Source organism: Alligator mississippiensis, chromosome 1, assembly GCF_030867095.1.
Source record: "Alligator mississippiensis isolate rAllMis1 chromosome 1, rAllMis1, whole genome shotgun sequence".
NCBI classification, from domain to species: domain Eukaryota; kingdom Metazoa; phylum Chordata; order Crocodylia; family Alligatoridae; genus Alligator; species Alligator mississippiensis.
The window spans coordinates 298,715,950-298,740,661 of record NC_081824.1 but is presented as its reverse complement, the minus strand read 5'-3'; the positions used below and the strand labels follow the sequence as shown (position 1 = coordinate 298,740,661).

At 44.0% G+C, this 24,712-nt stretch overlaps 1 protein-coding gene across 3 annotated transcripts in view; it reads left to right on the top strand.

Moving 5' to 3' along the window:
* The first annotated feature begins 8,655 nt into the window (after positions 1-8,655).
* PRDM15 (PR/SET domain 15) overlaps positions 8,656-24,712 on the top strand; it is a 59,019-nt gene continuing 42,962 nt past the window's right edge. For 2 of the 3 annotated variants that reach the window (XM_019476421.2, XM_059720757.1), the window contains exons 1-6: positions 8,715-8,772; positions 14,399-14,444; positions 17,337-17,430; positions 20,003-20,156; positions 21,663-21,915; positions 23,282-23,404. In XM_019476421.2, coding sequence (XP_019331966.1) covers positions 14,408-14,444; positions 17,337-17,430; positions 20,003-20,156; positions 21,663-21,915; positions 23,282-23,404 — 661 coding nt within the window. In that variant the 5' untranslated portion in view covers positions 8,715-8,772; positions 14,399-14,407. Of the gene's footprint in view, positions 8,773-14,398; positions 14,445-17,336; positions 17,431-20,002; positions 20,157-21,662; positions 21,916-23,281; positions 23,405-24,712 lie in introns of all 3 variants that reach the window. The other variant, XM_014599195.3, reaches the window with a different exon arrangement.

Below are 24,712 nucleotides of genomic sequence, written 5' to 3'. Positions count from 1 at the left end.
CTTATTTATGCGTCTTGCAGATCCCGGGCTGTCCTGTCCCCTGGCGTCCCACTCCCAATTCAGGCTTTATACTTGCCATGGGTCAGTTGTTCATTGGTCCTTGTCCTTTTTGGTCCTGCCGGGATCCAGTCTGTGCTGTAGATATCTGATATCCATGGAGTCTCCTCACGGAAGTTATGGAGCTGTCTCTGGCTCTGACTATTTAAGAAAGCCCCTTCCTGGGGCAGCCACCATGTCCCTGCACTGGGACTGTGTTCTAGATCTGACCCCTACAGGCTGGTCGGGGACCTTACTTCCGGTCCCCCTTGCTGAGTTCCCACCAGGCTTTTTATCCTGGCTTCAGGTATCTAGGCAGCAAATTGGCCCCAGCTACAAAGTGTGCCCACGCCGACATGGGAGCCTGTCCCAGCTTCTCCTGGCTCGGCAGTTTTTTTTCCTTTTTTTTTCGCCACTGTGTTCCCGTCCACTACGGTTTCATTTGTGCCATGCTCCAGTTCCGGCACGGCGTCCTGCCGGCTCCGCTCCTCATCCGGCTGAGGTAAGTCTTTCCCACATGCTGTAACGTATTTTAATTTTATTTAAAAAATATTTTTGTCCTGATTTATGTGTGTTTGCATAGCATATATAGAGGTGATTGTATAACAGTTCAAAAATAAAGTCTTACTCTTGTATATTGTGTAGGAGGTGTGTGTTGGGGAGTATGATTGGGGGGTGGGTGCGTGTGTATGTTATTAAGACTCTCTGTATGCCTGAAGAAGGGTGTTTGTACCCGAAAGCGTACAAAGAGCATTTTTTCCAATTAGTTGGTCTAATAAAAGATATCACATCTACCCAAAGAACCTTGTCTGCCTGTGAATGGTGGGGTTAGATCAAAAGGTTAGATCTGGGACCTGAATCCCAGAAGCTGCACTGAAATCATGACATAGTAGGGGATATAAAATAAGGAAGGTATCCCTTCATTAGAGGTAGATGAACTTGATGTACTGCTCAGTGTTGAGATCAGGTGAAAATCTGATCAGGTGAGGTCAAATTTACTTTTCCACCTTTTGTAAATGTCTTAGATTTCTAAAGATTGAAAATGCTATGGAAGTGTAAAGTATGATATGGGTACGTTATATAATAGTAATGGCCATATCTATTTTTGTGGTGTCATTTTAATTATGGTCCATTTCTTAATATGAACATCAACTTGCTACATCGTTCAAAAGGAGATTCCACAAGTGCTCTTCTGCTTATGGATTGTAACAATGCAGTATTCTTCCCACTCTCTGTCCTCCAGGTTCTTTATGTTTTGTTTTTGTTTTAAAAAAAATATTACAATCTTGGAGTAGGACAGAACTATTTAGAAGAAAATCTAGATGCTTCATTATCACTAGTGGGGAATTCTGTAAAATGAATACTTCATAACATTTTTCCCCTGAGCTATGTTCCGTGAAAGCAATTTGTAATGCTTTCTCTTGTGTGTGATGATTTCAAATAGGGATCAAACACAGTCTGACCTGTTGCTGTCTTTTTGAATTCTTTGCCACTGAAAAATTGCTATATTATTTTTCAGTAGTCAAAAAATAAATGAAAGCTGAGAGAGGGCATTTTTAAATGAAGTAGTACTGAATTCAGAAAAGTTATGGAGGGGTGCCTGAATCTAAAAAATGTTGAGAACCACAGGGCTAATCAAAGGAGATCCTCTGTGTCTCCCATACACTTTGAAACCTCTGCTAGTGATTCCTCTAGACAGGTTCTGGTGGTGTGTAGCAGAAGGAATGGAGTGAATAGTAGCTAGTTGCACTGCCATTGAATGATGCCTTTTTCAGCAGAGTTGAGGCAAACACATCTTCTATCCTGTGGAACAGTAAGCACAAAAGTAAATGTTTACTGAATTGTGACTAGGACACAGTATTTTTAATTGGGTTCAGAAACATTTAATCACCCAGTCCGTAAGTGAGTGGTTTATTCCTGTCTGGGTGCTGTAACTTCAAATAATTTTTTAAGTATTTTGGAGGCGAGGCAAAAGAGGCAGGACTTAATTTAAAGTAGTTTTATAAAATGTGATTCCATGGGTATAGACTTGGAAAAAACTGGTTACATAGCTATCAGAAGGTGAAAGACTAGGAGTCAATAAAATGTGGATTGTGTGTGTTGCTGGGCACTAAGGTGCCTGCTCCTTTAAGAGCAGAAACTACCTAGGGAGAGGGCCCTAAGAGTCAGACAGAAACCTTCCCCACAGGTGCAGGTTACTATGGCAGCAGGCTAACAAGGGAATTAGCCTGCACCTGCACCTGGTCAGCTGACTGGAAGAAGGCAGGGCTTGGGCATATATAAACCCTAGGGCTGAGACCAGGAAGGGTTAGTTCTCTGGCAGCAGCCAGGGGAAGGAGCCTCCAGGGAGGAATCACCCAGAGACGCGGCTGCTTGATATGCGGCACTCAGGGCTAATGGGGCTCCAGGAGCTCACCAGGTACCCTGGCCTGTAAGGCACTTAGTGCTGGGGGGGGAAGTTTGACTTATTTAAAGGGTCAGAGCACACCCTAAACTGCTTATGTTATGTTATAGCCCAGGGGTTCATATTTTAGTTGCTGTTTAAAGACCAGTGGATCAGGCTGAGACTACTGGGGAAGGAGGAGGTCTCATTGGTGGGGGTGGGCACTACAGTGTGGGAAACCCAGCGCCGGGGGCATGGAGACAAAGGGGGTGAGCAGACCCCAGTGCCAGGGGGTGCACAGACAAAGGGGGTGAGCAGACCCCAGCGCCATGGGTGCAGAGACTAAGGGGGTGAACGGACCCCAGCACCAGGGGGCACAGAGCTAGGGCTACAGAGACCCCAGCGATGACTGGAAACCAAGCTAACTAAGGCGTTAGAGGGAAAATGTGTTCCAGGTTCAGTGGGGTCCATCAGGACCGTGTCCAAACAGTCTCGAGGACAGCCTCCCTATTCATAATAATTACCAACAAGATGTGGCAGGCGAGAAAGTGGGTGCCCATTGGGCAAGATTGGCATGGTCAAAGAGCCCTAGAGGTATCATGGCCATTATCTGGACTTCAGCTTTTCAGAAATTCCCCTTGGCTTTGATAACTTAACTCCAGGACCCTGATTCAGCCTGTGACTTGGACTCTGCTTCTGGAATTTCGCCTCAGTTTGGGTACTTCGGACCTTGCCTCCTGCCTCTGGCCCTCCTCTGGTGGCCTACCCACTAGGTCAGACTGCCTACATCCAGTTGCTATACAGATTTGTGACTATAAAAAAAATTCCCTGTTCCCAATATGTTTAAATACTTGCAGACTCAGTGCAAAATTGGTACAACATGGTACCAAGTGGCAAGGTCTATTGCCTTGCAAGCCTGTGCTCAGCGGATCTGGAAGAATCTGAGTTCTAAAGAGAGGAATTGCCACAGCGGATAAAACTAGTGAGTGACCCAATCCAGCATACTGTCTGACTGATGAGAGCCAGAACTTCAGGGAAAGGTTCAAGGAATCCTGCAATTTGCAATTATGAAATAACCTACGCATGGAGAATTATTTTTTTTCCCTGAGCATTCCTCCAGAGATCATTTTCTCCCCTGTACACTGCTAAAAGGCAATATGGAAATTGCCTCAGTCTGTTTCAGCTGAGGGTCTCCAGGGGCTTGGCCACATGGAACTATAAATCAATTACATAGAGAAAACTACTTTAAAATAACATTAACACTGCGAGTCAAGTACTCAAAAGTTAGGAAATGGCAGAATTAAGTTTCAACATAGAACCTTAATGGAGCCTCTTAGTGCATCAACTGATGATGCACTCTGGATATTACATGATAATATATTACTTTTTTTTTCCCTACTGGGCCCCTGCCTCATTCAGTGCACAGGACGGACAAGTAGGAGTCCCTGCGGAAGAATCAAGATCCATTTTGAATATAATATTATGAACATTCTGTAAGCGTATGGGTTGTGCTTATGTGTAACTTCCTAGGTTTTTAAAAAGCAATATGAAAATACCGACTCCATCATGTATTATTGTGTCATGATGTGGCAAGCGGGGTTAGTACCTTGAAATCCACCAACTAAAGCACCCTGGAGCTCATGCAGTAACTGAGAGCAAATGTAGATTGTGATCTCATTATGTGAACCTGCAGAGGAGAACGAGACACTCTCAGCAAATGTTCATGAAACCCCTGCAAATTGTTACAGGACAGTGAGACTTGAGAACCTTGGGTTTCATTCCAGGTTCTGTAGAGGACTATATTTCAGTAGACACAGACTCCTGTACCCCATATCTGCTCCTTCCTCTGCCTGACTCCCTCAGCCAATTCCTATGCCACCCTTAGTTAGCTCTTTCTGTCCTCTGCCTCAAACCTAAGCGCTGTCTCCCTTCATTCTCCCACCAAGTGTCTACCACACCTTTGCTACCCCTTCCATTTCCAGTTTCTTTGCCAAGCCAGTCTTAGTTTCCCATCCATTGTCTCATCTTTTGTGCTTTCTGTCCAAATCATTGCCTTATTCTCTGGGCTCCTGAACCCATTTATTTTTCAGGCTCTGTGTCCTGGCCTTCATACCAAACTAATCCCAGGCTTCTACCTATCCCACCTTCTCTGATCTCTATACTAGCCCTACTCCCAGGGTCACAGCCCAGCTATTTGTCCACCCACTCCCAGTCCTCCTGCAGAAACTTGCACCAATGTACCTCCACACCCCAAGGTGACAACTGTTTTGTGTGTGAATCCTTCCTTCTTCAGGCCACCTGGCTGTCAGCAAGGAGCACGCTAAGTCTTACATCTCTTGATGCCTGTGCTTGGGACAAAAAAAGCCTACAGCAGTAAGGAGCAGCAATTACTCCTACTCAGCCCTTACAGCCTGGGGCTGAAGCACACACAATGGGAATTTTTTTTGTCAGGGTGGTGGCTGCACAGGCTAGGCCAGTCAACCTACAGGGTTGTGAGGGGCTGGAGCTTAATCAGCTTTGGGTGGTTTCCTAATTGAAACAGCCACTGGCGCATCCCTGAAACCAGGATGAGTTGTCTGCCAGATTTCAATCCCCGCTCAAAGCACAGTGTCTTGATCATGCAGTTGTAAAGAGTGTTTTCCACCTGGGCAACACAGTGCATTTTCCTCAGCTTCATGCTCTAATGCAAATGGGGCATTGTTATTGTTGACACTTTCAAAACAGTTCAGCGGGAAGCAGATACCAATGTAGAACCATTGATGCTGGATGATTTAGGTTTGATAACATATAAAAGAACCTGAAACCAGAAAGCCTGACTGGTACATGTGGGCAACCTTAAGTATAGGTGGACCTACCAGCCCTGCCACAAGCAGAATTTGTGGAGATGAATGAGTCACCCAGACTCCATTCACTAAACCATGCTGGTTCACCTGTTGAGGCACAGGAGCCATACCATCCCTCAGCAAACATGTTTTCTAACACTCAGCATCACAGAAGGGCATGAACAACGCGTGCCTCCGGAGGCTGGGGGGGCATGGCGACTGCCTGCGGGCGGCGATGATGAGCAGGGAGCTCCTGCAAGCAGCTGTGGTGGTGTTGGCGGTGGGGTGGGGTGGGGGGGGGGCATGTCAACCAGTGGTTGGTGACCACCTGCAGATGCCACCAGCAGTGTCAATGGCAGCCAGCAGTGATCAGTGACCACCCGTAGATGCTGCCAGCAGTGTCAGTGGCACTTCTTTCAGGGGGTGCACCGCCAATCTAAGGGGGTGCACATGCACCCACGTGTACCCCCTACACATTGCCAGTGCAGAAGGGGCACAAGAGCCAAAGTAACTCACTCAGGCAGGTACGCTGCTGGGGTGGTTCCTGCCCCCACAAATAACAGTGCTGTGGGAGCAGGCCACCACGGCCTGCTGTGGCATTCCTGCTCACCTCCCTGGATTGAATTGTCACTGCCAAGTGTATAGAGCAATGATTCTCAGCTAAGCTGCCACAGCACCCCAGGGTGCCTTGAGACTCTTTCCAGGGTGCTGTGGGGTGCCACCCAATGTCAGTACAAATGTGATTCGCAAGATAAACCCAAAGGATTCCAATAGCAATCCAGTGTTAAAGCCAATCTGCTCTACTGGGGTCTTTTGAGCTTTGTGCTCTTGCACTTTTCTGTTGTCAGGAAACAAGTGAAAACTACGAGCTGGCAGTGTCCAAGGGGGTCTCGAGTCTGAAAGGGTTAAGAACCTAAGAAGTGCCATACTGGCTACACTAACACTTCTTAAGACTAATGGTCCATCTAGCCCAGGATCCTGTCTCTGACAGTGATAGACGGGGATGCTATACAGGGAGAGCACTGAGCCAGGTCTCCCTACAGCAGGGGTAGGCAACCCCAGGTCCATGTGCCAGAATGTGGCACATAAAGGCATTTTGCTTGGCACACGGGCCTTGGGGCAGGTGGCAGGGAAGGAGCTAGGGCTCTACTGCCACAACAAGGATCGGGCCACTTGCAGGTCCCCCACTGTCCACTCCTGATATGCCAACATCTTACAAGTCAAGGTTGGGAGTATTTTTGGCACTCCGACCAAAAATGTTGCCAACCCCTGCCCCACAGTGATGTATTCCCTATTCAATACCCTTTCTGCTATTGGAAGAAAATATCTCCAACCATTCTGTTCAGTAGCCATTAATAGAGCTATCTATCATCCATGAACTTATCTGGTCCCTTGTTGACCCTGGCTATACCATCTGCCTCTGCCACCTCCTGTGGCAATTAATCCCACAAATTAACTATGTATTCAGTAAAAAAAGTCGCCTCTCATCAAGAAATAGCTTTTTGTCCTCTACCACGCCATTGACCACATCACCAGAATCAGCCAGAACTACCTCTGGCAAAAAGAATGGGAGAAATTAGGCAACAAAGCTGTCGAAGGGAGCTGGCAAGGAATTTTACCCCCAGTGAGGAGTTAGCATTTGGCTCCAACTACAAATGGCATACATGGCAGAGCCTGAACAGACTGAGAGTGGGTCTTGGAAGATGCAACTTTTTCATGAAAGCATGTGGTCTCCACACAACTGACCAATGTGTTTGTCAGAAACACACCATGGATTATTGTTGTGGTGCTATAGGGCACACCATGCCCTATAGCACTACAATGCACCCCACAAGATCTGGCAACACCAACACCAGAAGCAACGGCCTTTGCAGAATATTGGGAGCAGGTCGCTTAGAAAGCTTGGATTGGAGACATGACAAAGAAGGCACATTCTCATTGTGTGTCACTGGTACTTTGGCTTTTCAGAAACCTCCTCCTAGCTGTGTGCCTGACCAGGAAGGAGGCTGTGGCTGGGAGGGTCCCCAGGGACTCTGTAAGGAGTTGGGACTTGAGAGTGAAGCAGGGAAAGGAAAGCGGCCCTGCAGCTCCTGGGGACCATCCTGGCCAGATCGTCCTTCCTGGTCAGGCACATGGCCAGCTCGGCCAGGGCCAGGGCTAGGAGGAGGTTGCCCAGGAGTTCCCGAGACTTGGTGGGGTTGTTAACTGGGAGTGCATAAATAAAACGGTGCAGACAGGGTTCAAACTACACTTTGATTCTTGGGGGGGGTTGCAAAAAAATTGGGCTGCCCTAATAAAACTGGAGACCCCCCCTTAGGTTATGATTTTCAGATCTTACAGGGGGCTCTCATCTCTTATGGAGGTGGGCTCAGCCCCTGAGCTCCCCCGTAATTTGGACCCTGGGTGCAGGGAACAGGGCAGCCAGAACCTCAATAAGAAGCTTGCGAGGAGGTGCAGGGGCGCCTGGCGCACTCCAGGCAGGTGTGTGCCATAGTCTTCCCCCTGCACACAACTAGGGTTGCCAACTTAGGTTGAATCTATTCCTGGAAGTTTCCAAAAAGCCAGCAACACACAATGCGAACGTGCCTGTGTTTACAGGTTTCCCTCGCCAACCATGGTTTTGCCAAGTGTTGTTTTGAGTATCTATGCTTAATGTTCTACATAGGTGACGTGTAGGGCGAGCACATGCCCACCCTGAGGTTGGCCACTGCTGAAGCTGCCGCTGGCTTCTGTGGGTGGTCGCCACTTGCACCCATCCCCCCTTGCTGCCAATGCAGCCAGCGGCGTCTGCGGGCAGTCCCCACTCGCCGCCATGGTGCCCCCCACAGTTGTGGGAGGCACCAGTCGTTCATGATAGTCTATATAGCATTTTGGCTATAGGGTGGCCATCATAGAAGAAAAATGGAGGAAATAAAGGTGCGGGGTTTTGTATCAACAGAGGAGAGAGGACAGAGTAGCAGAAAACGGGAATGTCCTCTATGATGGCCACCCTATTTAGCTAGCACGGTACACAGTTTTGAGTAACCGTGGTTTTCAGTGGCCGCACATGAGCCCGCCACCTCCCATTTTCTCTGTAAGCCTTTTGTCTTGCCAACCAGCGGTCGGCGAGGGAAACCTGTATCAGTTACGGATTATGGTGCGCAAACTGCAAGCCGGGAAAGCAAATGCCCGTGCCTGTTTAATTTTAAAAACCCACTGGACTGCTGTACAAACAGGGATTTAACACTTCATCTTTATTTTAATGAACGCCCTATCCTTGATGTCCCGGGTGACTCCCAGCAGTCTCCTCCTGGAGGCGTCTCTCTCATTCCTGGAGATGCCAGGGCAACCCTGGCGGGCCTGCAACTCGACCCACAAAAGGAACACCACTCCCTACCCCCCCACCCCCAGCTGTAGTCCCCGCCCCCGCGGCGGACTACGATTCCCAGGCTGCCCCACGCGCCGGGACGGGCTTCCGCTGGTGTGCGGCTTCCGGAGCGGATCGGAACCCGGAGTCCGGATTCCAGCCGGGGCCGAACATTCCAACGGCAGGTAAGGCCAATAAGCGCCCCCCCGCCGCCCCTGCCCGCCCCCGCGCGCCGCGCCCCGGCCCCCCCCCGCCGCCCCGCCCCTCCCCCCGCCGCGCGGCCCGAGCCTCGCGCCGGCCCCGCCCCCGCCGGGGCTGCCCCGTGGCGCGCGGGCCCCGCTCCCGCCGCCGCCTCCTTGTCTCCGGCCTGCCTGGTCTTTGTTTCAGCGCCCGCCGCCCGGGCGGGTCCGAGGCAAAACCCGGCGGAGCCGCTCCCGGATCCCGGCCCCGGCCTCCAACCGCCGCCAGGCGCGGAGAGGAGTGGAGGCGAAGGAGCCGCGCCTCGGCTGCACCTCCCGCCGTGCCCCAGGCGGCTCCGACGCCCTCTGCGATGTCCCTCTCTGCAGGGGCTGGATCCCGCCCCCAGGATGGATCCCACCCCTGGGGGGTGGGATCCCACCCCTGGGGGTGCCCTGCCCTGGGGGCAGGTGACAAAGCATCTCAGAGCAGCTCGGCCCCCAGTGGAGAAGTGGGTGCTGAACCCCCACCCACCTTCCTCCTCCTCGTCTTCATCCTCCTGTGCCCCAGACGGGTTTGTCCCCCCCTGCACCCAGCACCAGGGCTTCTCCCCCCACCCACGCCCAACGGGTCGCATGCAAGCGCAGGAGAACGGAAGGGACGGGACGGGACGGGACGGGACAGGCCAGCCCAGCCCAGCCGGCTGCTCTGCTCCAGCCATGCTTCTGCTGCTTGCTTGGCCTTGTCTTCGTGGGGCAGGAGCAAGGCGGTGGGGCCTGCTGTGCCAGGTGGTGTGCTGGCACCGGGGCTGGCTTGTTAAAACCATGCCAGAGACAGTGCAAGGAGAAGGGGGTGCCTGTAGAGGAAGGCAACCCCCGCCTACACCATACGCAGGCCATGCCAATTTGATTGTGGGGTAAAATGCCATCCTGACCAACCCCATCTCATAGGCATAGGCCATGCTGATCTGACATAACTGTGGGGTAGAATTCCTTCCTAAACGCCTCCCTCCAGCATCTCACACATGCTGGTCTGACTGTGGGGTCAGACTCTTTGCTGACCAACCTCCTCTCTATCTCATGCACACAGTCCAGGCAGTGACCGGGGGATAAAAAGCTTCTTCCTAACCCCTGATATGGTGATTGGTGTGACCCTTAGCAGAAGCAAAAGTCTCTAGCCAGAAACCTCAGGTATTGGGGTTTTGTTTTTTTTAGTTTCAGCAGTTGTATTGGCAAAGCCCAGTCAAAATCCCCTGTCCTGGCTGCAGCCAAGGCCCAATGCTGAAGGTGAACAGACACCCCCGACACTTGCAGCAGCAGAAGGGGAAACGTCCCTTCCTGGCCGTGTGGCATCCAGCAAATCCCAGAAGCGAATAAGTCAAACCACCCTCGGTCTGCACTGCCTTCAGCTATGTTCTTTCATTTTGTTTAAACTGGCAAGATGAGCAGCTTGGTTGCGGGCCAGGTGTTATCTTATTATCCATAGATGTTATCTACGTAATACAGGTATTGACAGTCTGCCACGGGGGTTAGGGGCACAGCCTCTGAATCTGAACTTCCAGGGCCTTAAATACTGGAGGCTGCATGCCAGAGAGGAACAGTGTTAAAAATACCCAGTTCGCTCCCAGTTTCAGTATCTGCTCTTTGCCACGCTGTGGCAAGATAACCTGTGGCTATTTATAAAGTGGTTTTCAGTCAGCTAGTTACAGTTACTTACATTGGGGATGAAAATGCAAACTGACAAATTCTCTTTGCTAACTCTTACATGAAAACCTCCAGCTGATAAAATTGTGTGGGCTGTGACCTGACACAATGTCTCGATGCACCAGTGTAGATAATTTATTAAAGAAACTTGAGCTATTCATACATCATTTCTTCAGTTCTTGATCCCCAAAACAAGCATGGCTCAGTGAGTCCAGGTCATTCATTCAGCTGATATGTTTTCCTTACTGTTTCTACTTAAAGCATATGGTGCCCTCATGTTGTCAAAAGTGCACTTTTTACTTCTGATCTGATCCTCACTCCCTTAGCTAAAATGTATTTTTGTGCAACTCCTCGTGTACAGAGGTAACTAGTTCTTTATTAGTGTAGTTGGCACTTAATTAGTGCTATCAATAACATACAGAAATTACTGGAATGCCCAGAAGATCTGTATCATCTCTGCAAAGCAGGAAGTTAATTGTGTGCGGTAGGGTGGGTTCCTTTGCTAGATTAAATGTTAGCATCCAGCGAAGGAAACAAATCTGGTCCCAAGCAAGAATGAAGAGTAAGAGGTTTTGGGTTCTATCAGGCTCTGCCACTTGCAGTGTGACTCTGCAGACTCATCATCTATAAAATGGGTTGTCATAATGCCTATTTTAGAAGAGTATTGTGAAAATATAATTGTGGTTTATAAGGAGCTTTGAGATCCCTGGGTGAAAAGTGACATATGAAGTCAAAATAGAATTATAAAACTAATTTTCAGGATCTTCTTTCTTCCTTGTCTTTTGCATAAGCAAAGTTACAGAGACCTGTAGTCAACCTGTACAGCAAATATGAATATATGAATGTACAAATGTACAGGAGTCCTTGAGCAGTCCTCTTACTATACCTGCACATTCAGGTGTTCCCTTTGGTGTATTTATTAGCTCTGTTCCAATGGATATGTTTACACTGCAGTTTTTGGGTCTACTTGATACATAATGCATTATCTGTTCTTTCTTTTGCAGAACATAGTAGGTCATTGTGCTGAACTAATGAAAAGACCTCTGGTGCATCAGAAATCAGTGTGCTATGTAGGAAATGAAAAATGACTTGTATAGAGAGGTGAAAATTAAGATAATGTAAAACATTAACTGAGATTTAGCACCTCTCTCTCATCAGTTTAATGAGGTGTATTTGAGTGACCTCTATTTGCTATCTCCATCTCCTTAAACGGTAGCATTACACCATTGTGCTCTCCCTGTATGCTGTTACGTCTCGTTTTCTCTTCATTCCTAAAACTGTAGCAATTGTTGCTCTCCCATAATGTTGTACATAATAATTATAATTACCAGAAACATTTGTTGAATTTAATTTTCTGGTAATGTCAGACCTGGGAACCAATTGCCTTGCGCAACAGGTTTGATGCAGACAGTGGCAGTGCTGACTTGGCTTACCAGCATGCCTCAACCAAATCTACACGGACAAAATTAAACCTCCCAAGTATGGAAACCGCTGCAAAGATGCAGTCTCTTTAATATAACTGGTTGAATTGCTATTCTTTGTGATCGTGTACAGCAAGGATATCAAACTCATTTAGCACCATGGGCTGGATCTGGACTGTGGGGCTTCTTGCAGGCCAGACCACCCATCTTTGGTGGCGATATTAACACCCTGGATGTTGGTCTTACCCATGCAGTGGCTCTGGAAGCCATTGGGGTTAAAGCCACCACTGCAGAATTGCATCCCCAGTATGGAAGAACATGTCCTTTTATTGTATGTTAGGAGAGAAAGGAAAGATCTGCCAGACTTTGCTTATCTTTGCCCATTTTTATGCAATGCCTTGATAATAACGAACAGCTGCCACCACACAGTAAGTTATTTAAGCAATAGTGACAAAAGATACCTACTACTTTTATATTTGTAAATCTCAAAATGTTTTATGAATGAGGGCACAAGTCATGAGCCTCATTTCACAGATAAGTAAAAATAGGGTAGCACAGAGATGATGTGACTTAATTAAGTGCAGTTGTACAAATCCATAGGAGACCTGGCTCTTAATCCTGTTTCTGCTCACTCCCTGTCCTGTGTTCCATTCACCAAAGCTTACTTTTTCCCTGCACCACATTTGCAAAAGCATTCATGATCCACTGCCCCAAAGTTAGTGGTTGTACTTACCAAAATATCACTCCTTTTACATAGCCTTTTTATTCTCTGGTGTCATCATATGAAAAAAATACATTAATTTCTCTGTAGCTGGGGTTGCAGTTCTTAGAAGCTCAGCTTCTCATCTGTGTGACTCACGGCTGACAAACCTGACATGAGTGGGCCTCTAAGCTTGCCCTCTCCAGTTGTAAGAGTGAGTATGGGGCTGACAGTATGGATCTTCAGCTCCCTCCTGGCTCATAATAGAACTGGAGAGGACCAGGTAGAAGGGAAGAATGATATGAGGTGACCTTGGGGCCACACTAAAGTTGACAGTTCTCATTCCAGGCCCATGAAGCAAAAGCAATGGAGAAATAAAGCTTTTACTTCATGCCTGAGCTTCTGGCTGAGAATTGTGGGGGAGAGATGTGTGAAGTTACATACCACATGATAAGATACAAGTGTAAATTATGTGTTTGATACAGAACAGAAGCCCTAGCTCTGAAAATCCTAGCTTCTTTGAATTTAATACAGATCTTTACTACTTGATGTGTTTTGGTTTGGGGCAGTAAGGGACTGATTAAAAATCCATTTAAGTCAGTGGGAACCCCTCCTGACCAATGAAAATATTTGTTCAAATTGAACATATCATAAGGTTATGAACAGAGTTCATAAAGTGTCTAAAATTGCAAATGTTATTCATATTTTCTGCATGCTTGTATCTTAAAAAAACAAATTAGGCTGACTGTCTTTAAAGAAGAGTCAGCCTAATCCAAAGCCTGAGGCTTTGGATATATTTTTGGGTCCGCACATGTTTCAGTGGACTTTTTAAAGATATAAGATTTAAAGATGTAATGATCTCTTTATATGTAAAAAAAACCCTTTGCATTCTGATCACTGGAATTTCAATTGTGTAATATTTAGGAATGCTTCATAGAAGAGTCAATGCACATTTAGAATATTTCCTAGGTGCATCTCCTATATTTATTTTTTTACATTGCCTTTGTTAACCCATCACTAGAACTCATTTTACTATTATAATTTATAGTGGAATGCAGTTAACACAAAAGTCATTTTAAAGTGGAATAGACTAAAAGTCCCACATGTCCACTAAAACTATCTGAAGTAAGTGTTGGGAAGAAAAATGACTTTGCTGTAAAACTAATAATTCCATTGTATTTATGTGCCAGCAGTACTTATAAAACTGTGATGTAAGCTGATACGAGCATGTTTTTCACAAATGCTTGTATGGATTAAAATAATAAATTTCAGTTTCCTTTATTAAAATGCTTCATAAACCAAAGTGGTTAGGAAAAGGCCTGAAACTTGTAGAAAGAATGTTACTAATATATGGCATCTGTTCATCAGAGAATGATGATGGATATTGCAGCTATTCTACTGAGGGTGGTGCATTTTCTATTGTGGCTGTAAAAACTGATGTTAGACTTGCAGGTCCTGCCACAGTGGTCACAGGTATACATGGCATTAGGGGCTACTGTACTTGACAGGCTGTTTCCTTTGGTCACATTTCTGTTGTAATTCGAGCGACCATTTCTCATCACGATGTTGGACTCCGTGATTGAGAAGGGAGCGCCACTTTGTCCTGTCATCACTACTAATAGTCAGTACTTGAATCAATAGTATCTTTAATTTGCGTTTTACCTTTCATATGCATCCTTCTTTGTTAGGGTTCAGCAGCCTCTATATTAATGTAGCTCAGTTAACATTATAGGTTAATAGGTGGGTGTTTTATTAGTGTAATAAAAGTAAGGAGTTTCATTATGCTCAGCTTCCTCTTGTTTTTTGACAGGTTGCAGATATGGCAGAAGATGGCAGTGATGAAACCATGTTTATTTGTAAGTATTAGAAGAAGAATGTGATGTAGTTATCAGGATGGGACTTGTCTGTACCCTATGTTAAATTTGAACCTAAAACAAACTTACCTTTTGTAAAGGTATTTATTTATTTGTAAAGTCAATTATATAAGTGAATCCCAGGTATAGAAGGAAACTTCCAGTTTTTAAGAACATGCATACTTTATTGGAAAGGGAGAGGAAGAATATACTGAAATGGCTCTAGACATGAATTAATAGCACAGTATTTTTCATAACCGGCTATGGGGAGACTGAAAACCCCTAGAACTGTCAGTGGTTAATTTGAGCCTTTTGCTTATGTGGTGGTGGTTGCCTTATTGGGCAATGCATCAGGCATTGTCCCATGGATCTTCAGAGCTAGGAAAATGAGAAAATTCAGTTTTGGTTAGAAACCTGTTGTCCTGTGTTTTGGAGCTGCAACGTCCTCATGTCCTTCGAGGATCTGATACAGAAAAGAACCTGTAGACCATGATGATCAGGGGGTTATACTTATATAACCAAAGGAGTCCTGATTCTGATCCAGGCTGGGGAAAGCAAAAGCAAAGAGTGTGGCCTTGATGGTCCCTTCACCTTGCAGCCCATTTGTTGCTGTTCAGGATTTTTGCTCCACAGGACAAAAGGGAATGGTCTCTAATCACTGACTCTGTGGCATCATCTCAGTTGCAAAAGTTTGCTGGGGTTTCTCTCCTAAGGCAGTGCTGCCCTAACATTTTATTACTTGAACTGTTAGTCTCCATGATGAAGCTTCTCTATTTGCCCTACCACAAAAAGAGCCTCAGTGCTGTAGAAGCCAGAGCAGACCAGGAAGTCTTGCAAATGATCTTTACCTCTGTGGGTTAGGTTAGCAAGGGGGCAGGCCCTTGCCAATTGCACAAATAGTGTGCATTAAGTAACCTGCTCTCCCCATACCCAAATGAGACATGGGAGTTGAATTTGTGGCATTTCTTGATTTCTATGCGAGTTTTCTGAAATAAAAATTGATTTTTGTATCTGATGTTCTGGGCTTCCAAAGTTGCTCACTGTTGTTGAGCTTCATGTTGCATTAAGCTCAGTTCACAACTAAATAACATGCTTCTAAAATGCCAGAAGGACTACATGCTCAGCCTGGTGCTTGAAAATTGTGCTGTTGTCTTTCTGTTTCATGCTGCCTCATCAGAAGTAAACATAGTAGAATCAGAACTCAGCTGACAGTTTTGTTGATAAGCATGAAACAGAATAGAACACACTGTGCTCTTCAGCGGGTATGGTGACTCTACAATGATGTTTTCCCCCTTTTCTGGCAGAAAACTACGCAGATGTAGCTGAGAAAATGCACAAAAGGTCCATTTCTTTGATTCCAATTGGAACAAAAATGGGACATCATTACAGAATACAAGTATGTTTTGAAGGGAGTTGTAGCCTAGTAATTAAAGCTGGGCACTGGAACTCATATATTTGGTTTCTGATGCTAACACTCACTTTGTGCCTCAGTATATCCATTTAAGAGCTGGGTAAATTATCTGTTTTGCAAGGAATCGAGGGTTAATGATAAGTTACTAATAGAATTTAACAATTTAATAATAATAATAGTTACTATTAGTAATTATGAGCCTGTATAAGATCAGGATGAGAGGGAAGAGTGCACTCTACAAATAGTGGAATAGGTGGTACAGGGAGTCTTTAGGCAAAGACTGGACAGAAACCTTACTGGGATCATTTGATCTCAGCAGTTTTCCTGCCCAGAGCAGGGGGGTTGGACTCAATGATCTTTTGAGGTCTCTTCCAGCCCTTGATTTCTATGAGTATTGTAAAAATATTTGCTGATTAGAGTCTTTCTTCTGACCATAAACTTGCTTCTAAAAACCATCATCACTGCTAAACCTGAATTTTCTTGCACTCTCCTCCAGGTAATTCACATCTGTCTCACTGTCTCTGGTTTTGTAATGCTTCTGTAGCCTTTGCACCCTTAAGTACCACACATAGTGAACACTGTTGATCAAGGAAGGTTTGCCAGATGGCATCCTGTAGATTTCAGAGATAGATGTTGCGTGGTAGTGTTATTATTTAAACCCCACTTTAATTGTCCGTCCACAAAGGAGAGTTCACATGTCCATGTGCTGCTTATGTTCCCTAGTAGAGTAGTGGTGGACACTAAGAATTAAAGAAAGCCACATGTTGTGGTGTTAGATGTTGAATATCTTTGCAGAAATTTTAGATACTGAGAATTTGCATGCTAAACATTGAAAGTTTTTGTTAGAGCATAACCTTAAAAGAAATCCTTAAGTTAGTGTTCACTTTTGTGAACACTGAGGATAAGACTTCCAAATAATAAAAGGCAGTGTAAGAGTGATGTTGTAGCCATGTAATAAAAGCTAAGGATCTTCTCATTAGGTACTATGCAGAAACTTGGGAAAATCTGTTACACCCAGAGAATTCCTGGCTTTGTTGAAATTGATGAGGTGTTTGTCATTGACTTCAGTAGGGCCAGGATGTTTTCAGTGTCTGAGAATATATGAGATTCTGCATGTGTGCTTTAAAAACATGGATCCTTTGAATAGAATAATGATTTTCCTAGCTTTTGTTGGCTAAAACGTTGTTCAACTATTTTTGTACCAAGTATTTACTGGGGGTTGATTTGAAAATATTTTCTTTGGGAAGATATTTTAATTTTTTTAAGTGCATTGTCACCTATGACATTTCTTTGCCAGTCCTGCATATGTGTTGGACAGTGCTTTTGATTCAATTGTGCATATCCTCTGAGGCAGTAGAAATGATGAGCTTATTTAATTTACTTAGTTTGATGCTTGAATTTTGTATCTGGCTTTCCTAAGTAAAAGGCAATATTCCTAGGATAGCATTTCCTTGAAGCTGTGTATGCTGTCTTTTTCCTTACAGGGTGTGAGGACTGTGGTCAGTATCATGATTCAGAATGTCCCGAGTTGGGCCCAGTGGTGACAGTCAAAGACTCCTTTGTGTTGAGCAGGGCAAGGTAAGTAACTTTAGCATGGCTCTGCGGTTCCTTTGTTTAAAATTAATTTACTGTTTGGCATATGCCAGACTGACACCTAAAAATGAGGATCTCCATCTACCAAACAGACAGACCATGATGAAACAAAAAACTGAAGCATGTGTTTAAGCACTTTTTTGCTTTGAAACAAGTGTCTCCCTGCTTATTCATACCTTGGCAGTTGTGGTGAGTTTGTTAATTGGGATGGTTTCTTAAAATGGTTGGTTTCTTAAAAACAGTGATACCTTTCACATTTTCTTGTTTTTCCCATCTTAAGCACATCACACCGCATTTTGACATATTCAGCATGGTACAGCATTTTCCAGTGGTGATAATGTGGGTGCTACAGTACTTCATTCACCATCTGTCATTTATCCACCACAAGAAGCAAAGCCACTGATTCTTCCCATTTTTATAGGTTTTTAAGAGTGATCTTAAATCCTGATTTTGTCAACCTATAACAAAATAGCAGAATTATTTATGTTTCCCAAAAGAAACTACCCACTTAAATTCAGTTAGGATAAAACAGTATTACATAGAATCATTAAATGTCACCAAACTGTATATCTTAAAGAGAAATATTTTTTTTTCCTCTGGAAAAGATGCTTCAGTTTTAAGGTATCTTTGAAATATTCTAGAAACATAGAAACTCAGTGAAGAAGACTGGTCTCGAAGACACGGCAGTGAATCTTTGATCAGAACCAGAGAGGCTTGATGACAGCTAAACTGTCTCTTGCCTTTTTCTTTGTGGCCTCTCTGTAGAGGGAAGGGTGAACACCTGTTATTCATACTGCCAGGGATTACTGTTTCACAAACATATCCCAGCTGGCATTATTGGGTCAATATTTATTAATAAGTGGGAGTCCCTATCCTGGAGTGCTTGCAATCAAGGCAAAATGGATGAAATGTGGGAAAAATTTTATTACCATCTCTGGGTTATCTTTGGGAACTTGGGCTGAAAGGGAGTAACTTGTCCAAGGTCAAGTGTGAAGGCTGTAGTACAACTGAGAAATGTATCCTGCTGAAAGGATTAAGTGAGGCTGTCTTGTTTTTAAAAAAAGAGAAAAAGGAGGGGACAAGGGGAGAAGAAGTGTTAAAGTCCAAGCAAGTGTCCTTTACTATATTATAATAAAGTAACACCTTTTGTTACTAAAACTGAAGGGTTGTTGTTTTGTTTTTTTAAACTAATCTTATTTGTTTGTCAATAAAAGCCTTATACACTTTGTTTGTTTTTGGTAATCTTCTCAGCCTGGACAAGGAAAATAGATTAGTCAGTCTCACCCTTTTCCTGTTACTGTAGTTTATAACTGGTTTCATTTTAATGTTCTCATGCACAGTAATGAGAAGCTGGGGTTGCAGTTACTGTAGGGGCTATTTCTAAAGCCAGCTCAAGTGTACTTTTAAACATGTTTGGAAATATTTTGGGGGGGCATAGCCGTTATAATCAGTTGGCCTTATCAATTTTACTCCAGGGTAGACTTTCAATTGAAAGCATAACTTTTTGAAAACTGAAGTTCTGTAGATAAAAGGGCCAAATTGTTTCTCATCTGGGAAGTATCCTCGGAAAGAAGCCTAGGGGATGGAAACCTTTTGAGGTACTCCAGGCATCAGTACTTCTGATAAGAGTTGTGGGAATTGGGGTCCTGGGATTTTGGAAATGTAGTAACCCCAAATATCTAGGGAACAGAAAGAGAAAGAACTTGTTGACTTCTGTCTCTAGTAATGCAGTTGTTACTGAAACTGAGTCAGAATTGACTCACTCCCCCTGCAGCTGAAGAGGGGATGCAGTAGGCAGTAATTACAGCAGTAGTTGTGTTACCAGCTGCCTACTTTCTCATGCAGAAATCTAGCCCCCAGATAGAGGGACTGGTGCTATAGAGAGCATCCCTTCTGCTCTTTCCCTGTCACCGCAGAGCTTGTGTTATTGAGGATGCTCATGAGGGAGGCTAAGATTAAGTCACTAAAAATTAAATTGGTTCATAAGAATCTATGTCTGTCACCTATACAGCTTTGTCAAGGTAGTATGATGACTTCTGTCACAAGAAATTATTTTTCAGAGGTGGGCCACATTTTTTAAGTAGTAAGAAATGTTTCTTGAATATGGTTCCTCTCACAGGCCCAATTTGCTAAAATGGGAAGGTGTCCATGACAAAAGCACTGATGATCTGAAGGAAGGCTAGCTACTGCTGACGTGTTAGGAAGGGAATTGGGAAGAAGAGTGGAAACAGCAGGGTTTGCAAGTTTGACCTTGGCAATAAGAAAGATTCTGATTGAAAAGGAAAATATCTTGAAAGCAGTGAATTATAAAAGGGCACTGGCAACTCATATTGAAACAAAGCTTTTGAAAAAATTGAGAGCAGTAGAAGTGTTTTCATTGTGGACTTTAAAAATTCTATTGGAAACTGGAGTAATGACAACCTGACATTGCAGCATTGAGAAACTGGGTGGTGATTTATTTCTCTTCCCCTTGGACACTGAGATAATTGTTCTTATGTATGGATAATTTTCCTGATATTTTTATTCTCTTGGGGGTTTTTTTTCCTTCAATTTTTAGGTCATCTCTGCCTTCCAACCTGGAGATAAGACAACTTGAAGATGGGACTGAAGGTGTATTTGCACTGACTCAGTTGGTCAAACGTACCCAGTTTGGCCCATTTGAATCTAAGCGAGTTGCCAAACTGGAAAAGGAGTCAGCCTTTCCATTGAAGGTACAATATAATGCATGCACAATGATACTGATGTGAAGTTAGTTCTAAGGTCATCATGAGCACACCTGCAATATAGTACAAGCATTATGGAAAGACATGGATAGATTTGAGAGAGTTTTCGATAATATCTAACATTAAGCCACCTAAATTAGTATTTCTGTGGCATTCCCGAGGGAGCAGACAGTGGCTCAACCTAGTGAGGCATCCTGTCTAGTATAGCCATTGCTAAAACAGCTTTGTTCCATTTGAACAGAGAAGATCTACAAGAGCAAGTGAAAGATAGGGATGATAGGTGCCATTTGACTTCTTCTTTACACACTTGGTGGTGGAGGATGGAGAAGGATGATGATGCAAATTCTTTTTTTTTTTGGTGTGGCAGTTCAATTTAATTCTGTTTTCCCAATACACAATCAGAAAAGCAGATAATCCTTTTGCCTTTCCAGTTACTTAAGTTATGCTCATACAACAACCACAACAAAAGTGTGTTCTCATTTTTGTTTCATTCTCACACCTTTTAAAAGTCTCAGTAAAAACCTGTTTTGGGTGTTTCAGTCCAGTCTTCCCTCTGCAGTAATATCTCATCAGAAATAAAGGTTTAGAAATAAGTAGAAACCCAAATCAAGGGTTGATTGTTATTTAGTGTTCTGGCTTTTCTCCCTGCTTCCCATCATTCATGAATAAAAAGGTTAATTGGCATTCCATTCTTCAGTGAGTAATTTTGATTGAGTTAACTGAAGTAGGTTCCTTTGAGTTAAAGCTTTTGTTTATTTCCATTCTGTCTCTGACTTGCTGTATGACTTCGCCTCAGTTTACTTAACTGTAAAATGTAGGTAATATTTGTCACACGTGCTGGGTTAAATATCTGGGTGCTGACATTTAATTTGTGCTTGAAGTATTCTAAGTTTTTATCCTAAAAGCACAAAATACATTCTAATTTATTAGCCATTATTTTTCGTAACCTTTATAGTATGCGCGACTTACAACTACTATCCTCCTTGCCCAAACACAACGCAGGCCTCATTGTGTCCATATCCAGCAGATCTGTCTTTTGTTGTTTTCCTGCCTGCTTTCCATGCTCTTACCTTCTGTCCTGGGGTGACGGGCCATTTCTGGCTTGGTATACTGCTGCTTGCAGCTGAGACCCATCACCATCTCCTGGTGCAAGATCTCTTTTCGGCTGGTCTTCCTTTCTGCAATGTCCTTCAGCTGGGTCCTGCATAGGCCTAGCCTTCCTACTGGCTTACTTGTACCTAGTCCTCCTTGTAGTATTCCAGCTTCTTTGCTCAGGCCTTCTTTGGCAGGAGGTCTGTTCTCTTTAGCTGTTGGAGTGCTTCTGCTCCTTATACATCAAATAAATAAATACTGCCATGGCCCTTTTATATTTCTCCAAGTGGTGGTGCCTCAGCCTGTTCTCATTCTCCTTCAAGGGCCCTTCCCCTTCTTCCTTATTATGGGGACTAAAGGGTCTCTGTTACAGTGTGCATTCTATTTCCATTGCTGTCACAGGTTTTCCAGAAGGATGGGCCTCTGGTTTATTTTGATACCTCTAATGAAGATGACTGCAATTGGATGATGATGGTGAGGCCAGCCACTGAATATGAACACCAGAACTTGACTGCCTTCCAGCATGACAGTGATATTTATTTCACTACCTCCCGGGACATCCCACCGGGGACAGAGTTGCGAGTGTGGTATGCAGCTTTCTATGCCAAAAAAATGGAAAAGCCAGTGCTAAAGCAGGTTACTACTATTGCCAATGGTATGTTTTGGTGCATCTTTAATTCTTTTTTCCCCCCCCAAGTGTCAAATCCTGCTACATGTGATCACTTTTATAAGTGCTGTGACAATTGAGAATTGCTGAGTATCTCAAGTGCTGGCCCTGACCCTGCATGGATAAGATGTGAAAATCAGACCATCTCACATGCAGGTTTCATCTTAAAAGACAAACGCTCAGGTTCAGCATCATGTAGTAGCAGTATCTTTAAGTAAAAGAAAAAATACATGTCCTAATTAGTAGTTCCAGGCTCTTAGGATCCAACAGACAGGAAAAGATGATCTTTAGCTGCAGGCTCTTCACTAAAAAGTCCAAATGCCAATATAACTCAAACATAAATGAATCACTAAAGAAGTGATCCCCTTCTAATTGCAGTGAAGGCATCCTTTCCTTTCCATAGGATGCTGTATAATTGCAGGCAAATACATCTACCTTCAACGATTGTGCCCTCTGAAACAAAATGATGAGTTCAAACAAGGCTTTTATTCCACATGATTACTTGAGTTATTTGCAGAGAAAGGCAGACTGCTTTAATAGAGTGATTTAAACTGGCACAAAAGCTTTTATGTCTTTCCTCAATTTTCTTTTACCTGTACATTTCTGTATCTTAAACAAAGACCTTTTAGCATTACAGAGCATTTTTGATTGTTGTGCAGTTGCTAGGTTGAGTATAATTTACAGAGTAGTGAATGGCTTGGTGATATGCAAGTGTCATCAGTACGCTTTGTGACCTTTCTTTGAGAGTGCAGCCTGAAGTATTATAAGGCTGAAGAGATGCTTAGGTCATTTGGCCAGTATTTTTTATTTGTCACAAGCTGTTTCCACATGGGGTGCAAAGAAAGGCTTCCTTTTTCTTTTCCTAAGTAAAAAAAGCACCAGAGTAGGTTAATTTTGTATATGCGTTATGTTGAGCTGAAACTGAATACCCTCTCTCCAGGTTTTTAGATATTTGGCTGAAGCTACAACTCTGCTAAATATCAGATTTAATATAATGAGCCTGCAAATTATTCTCATGCAAATAATCTCAGGTCATCAGGAATTGATAGTCAGTGGTCTGTTGCCTAATCAAGATTTGAAGGATTTGCATACTTCTGTAAAGAAATATATATGTATACAGTGATACAAGTATCCATACTCATTGTTTTTAAGTGCATTCTCACTTGTGTATTTCTCAATTTTACAATGGTAGGCATTCTGCCATAAATAGAGTTTCTCCTTTGTTAGGAACTTTTGGGAAAGTATTTGTTGAAGACCTGCTATGTTAGTATAGCTGGCAGCATCTGTAGGTGTTGCCCTTGACACTATCAGGTACTGAAAAGGACAAAAAGAAACTGTTTTTCTCCCACTACAGATATGTGTTTAGTTGTGATGGAATATGACAAAGAAGGGAACAGACTCTCTTCAAAGTCTCCCAGTGCTGTTTTCTCACATAAAAAGCCCAAGAAGTCCAGTGTGCCTGAAGCTGATATTTCAGGTAAACAAAAATACTTTATCCTGTGTTCATTCCTATACTTCATGTAGCTAACAGTACCAGGTTAAGGGTCACCTGGAGCAAAGGAGTCATTCAGCACATAATGTGCATGTGTGTTTATATGCGCAATGTGTCAAACATTATAAATAAAATCATATTTTTGATTAGGTTTATTTGTATGCAGAGGCATAACTAGGAATTGTGGTGCCCTGGGTGGAGGAGAGGGGATCAAGTGCTTATTTGTTTGCCCAGGGGTTCCTGTAGCCACTTCTGTGGTATTACGACCTCCCCAGTTGCAGGTGCTTCTGCGACAGCAGTGATGGCACCTCCTTTAAGTTGGCTCCCAGGGCTGGTTTTCCATTCAGCTACCCCTAACTTTGCTACTGACTGTATGTCATGTAATGTATCCTTGACGCTTAATGAAGGTAGTATTCAAATATATGTATTTTCATTAATCGTCTTCATGGGTGTTTAATAACCTGCTGTGATCAAGAACAGTAACTGAGAGGGATTAGAAACTTGCAGGCAGATGTTTCTCCCAATCTCTACTAACTGCTTTTAACTCTTTTTTTGGTACTCTGAAGCCTGAAGGGAATCTTTACTTTTCTTTTGTTCACGGTGTAGTACCTGAAATATAAACTATAATCAGGAAACCAAAAAGATAGTGGCAGCATGGGGAAAAATGGCATTTGGATATGTTAAGACCAGTGGTTATTCCTAAACATTTTATTAGTTAAAAGAGAATTTAGAAATCTGATAGACATCAAGCTATGCTTGATTACAGTGGCTCAAAATTAGATAACCTTGTGAGCAAGGTGGTTAACGTTGACAAAGGAACGATTGTTTTAAAAAACATGCTTAATGTTACATGAGTACAAAGAGTATTCAGTATCACAGATCATGCCACTTCCGAAGGGAGGCTCTGCCTCGTGACTCCCCAAGGAGAACCTTTATTTGGTCTCCCTCTCCTGAAGGGCCCCTGGAAGCCAGCATGGCTTGGCTTTTCCAGCCCTGGCATGGCTTTCCCAGTGATCTGCAGCACTCCTTCCTCAAAGAGCTCCTTTTTGGGCATCTTCCAGGAATGGGGGTGTTTTCTTCTTATAAGTGGAGGGGATCGGAGTGCTGATGTCCCAAACAGCACAGCAGACTGCTTCCAAAAAAACCATCTTATTGTGCCTCTTTTCTTCAGGTTCTACTCTCTCCTCCCTGGGACTATTCCTTTCTCTACACTCTGGGACTTTCTCTTTACTGTGTCCTCCCTGGAACTGCCTTTTTTTCTACCCAGTTCTCTCAGAGCCTCACTCTGTCCTT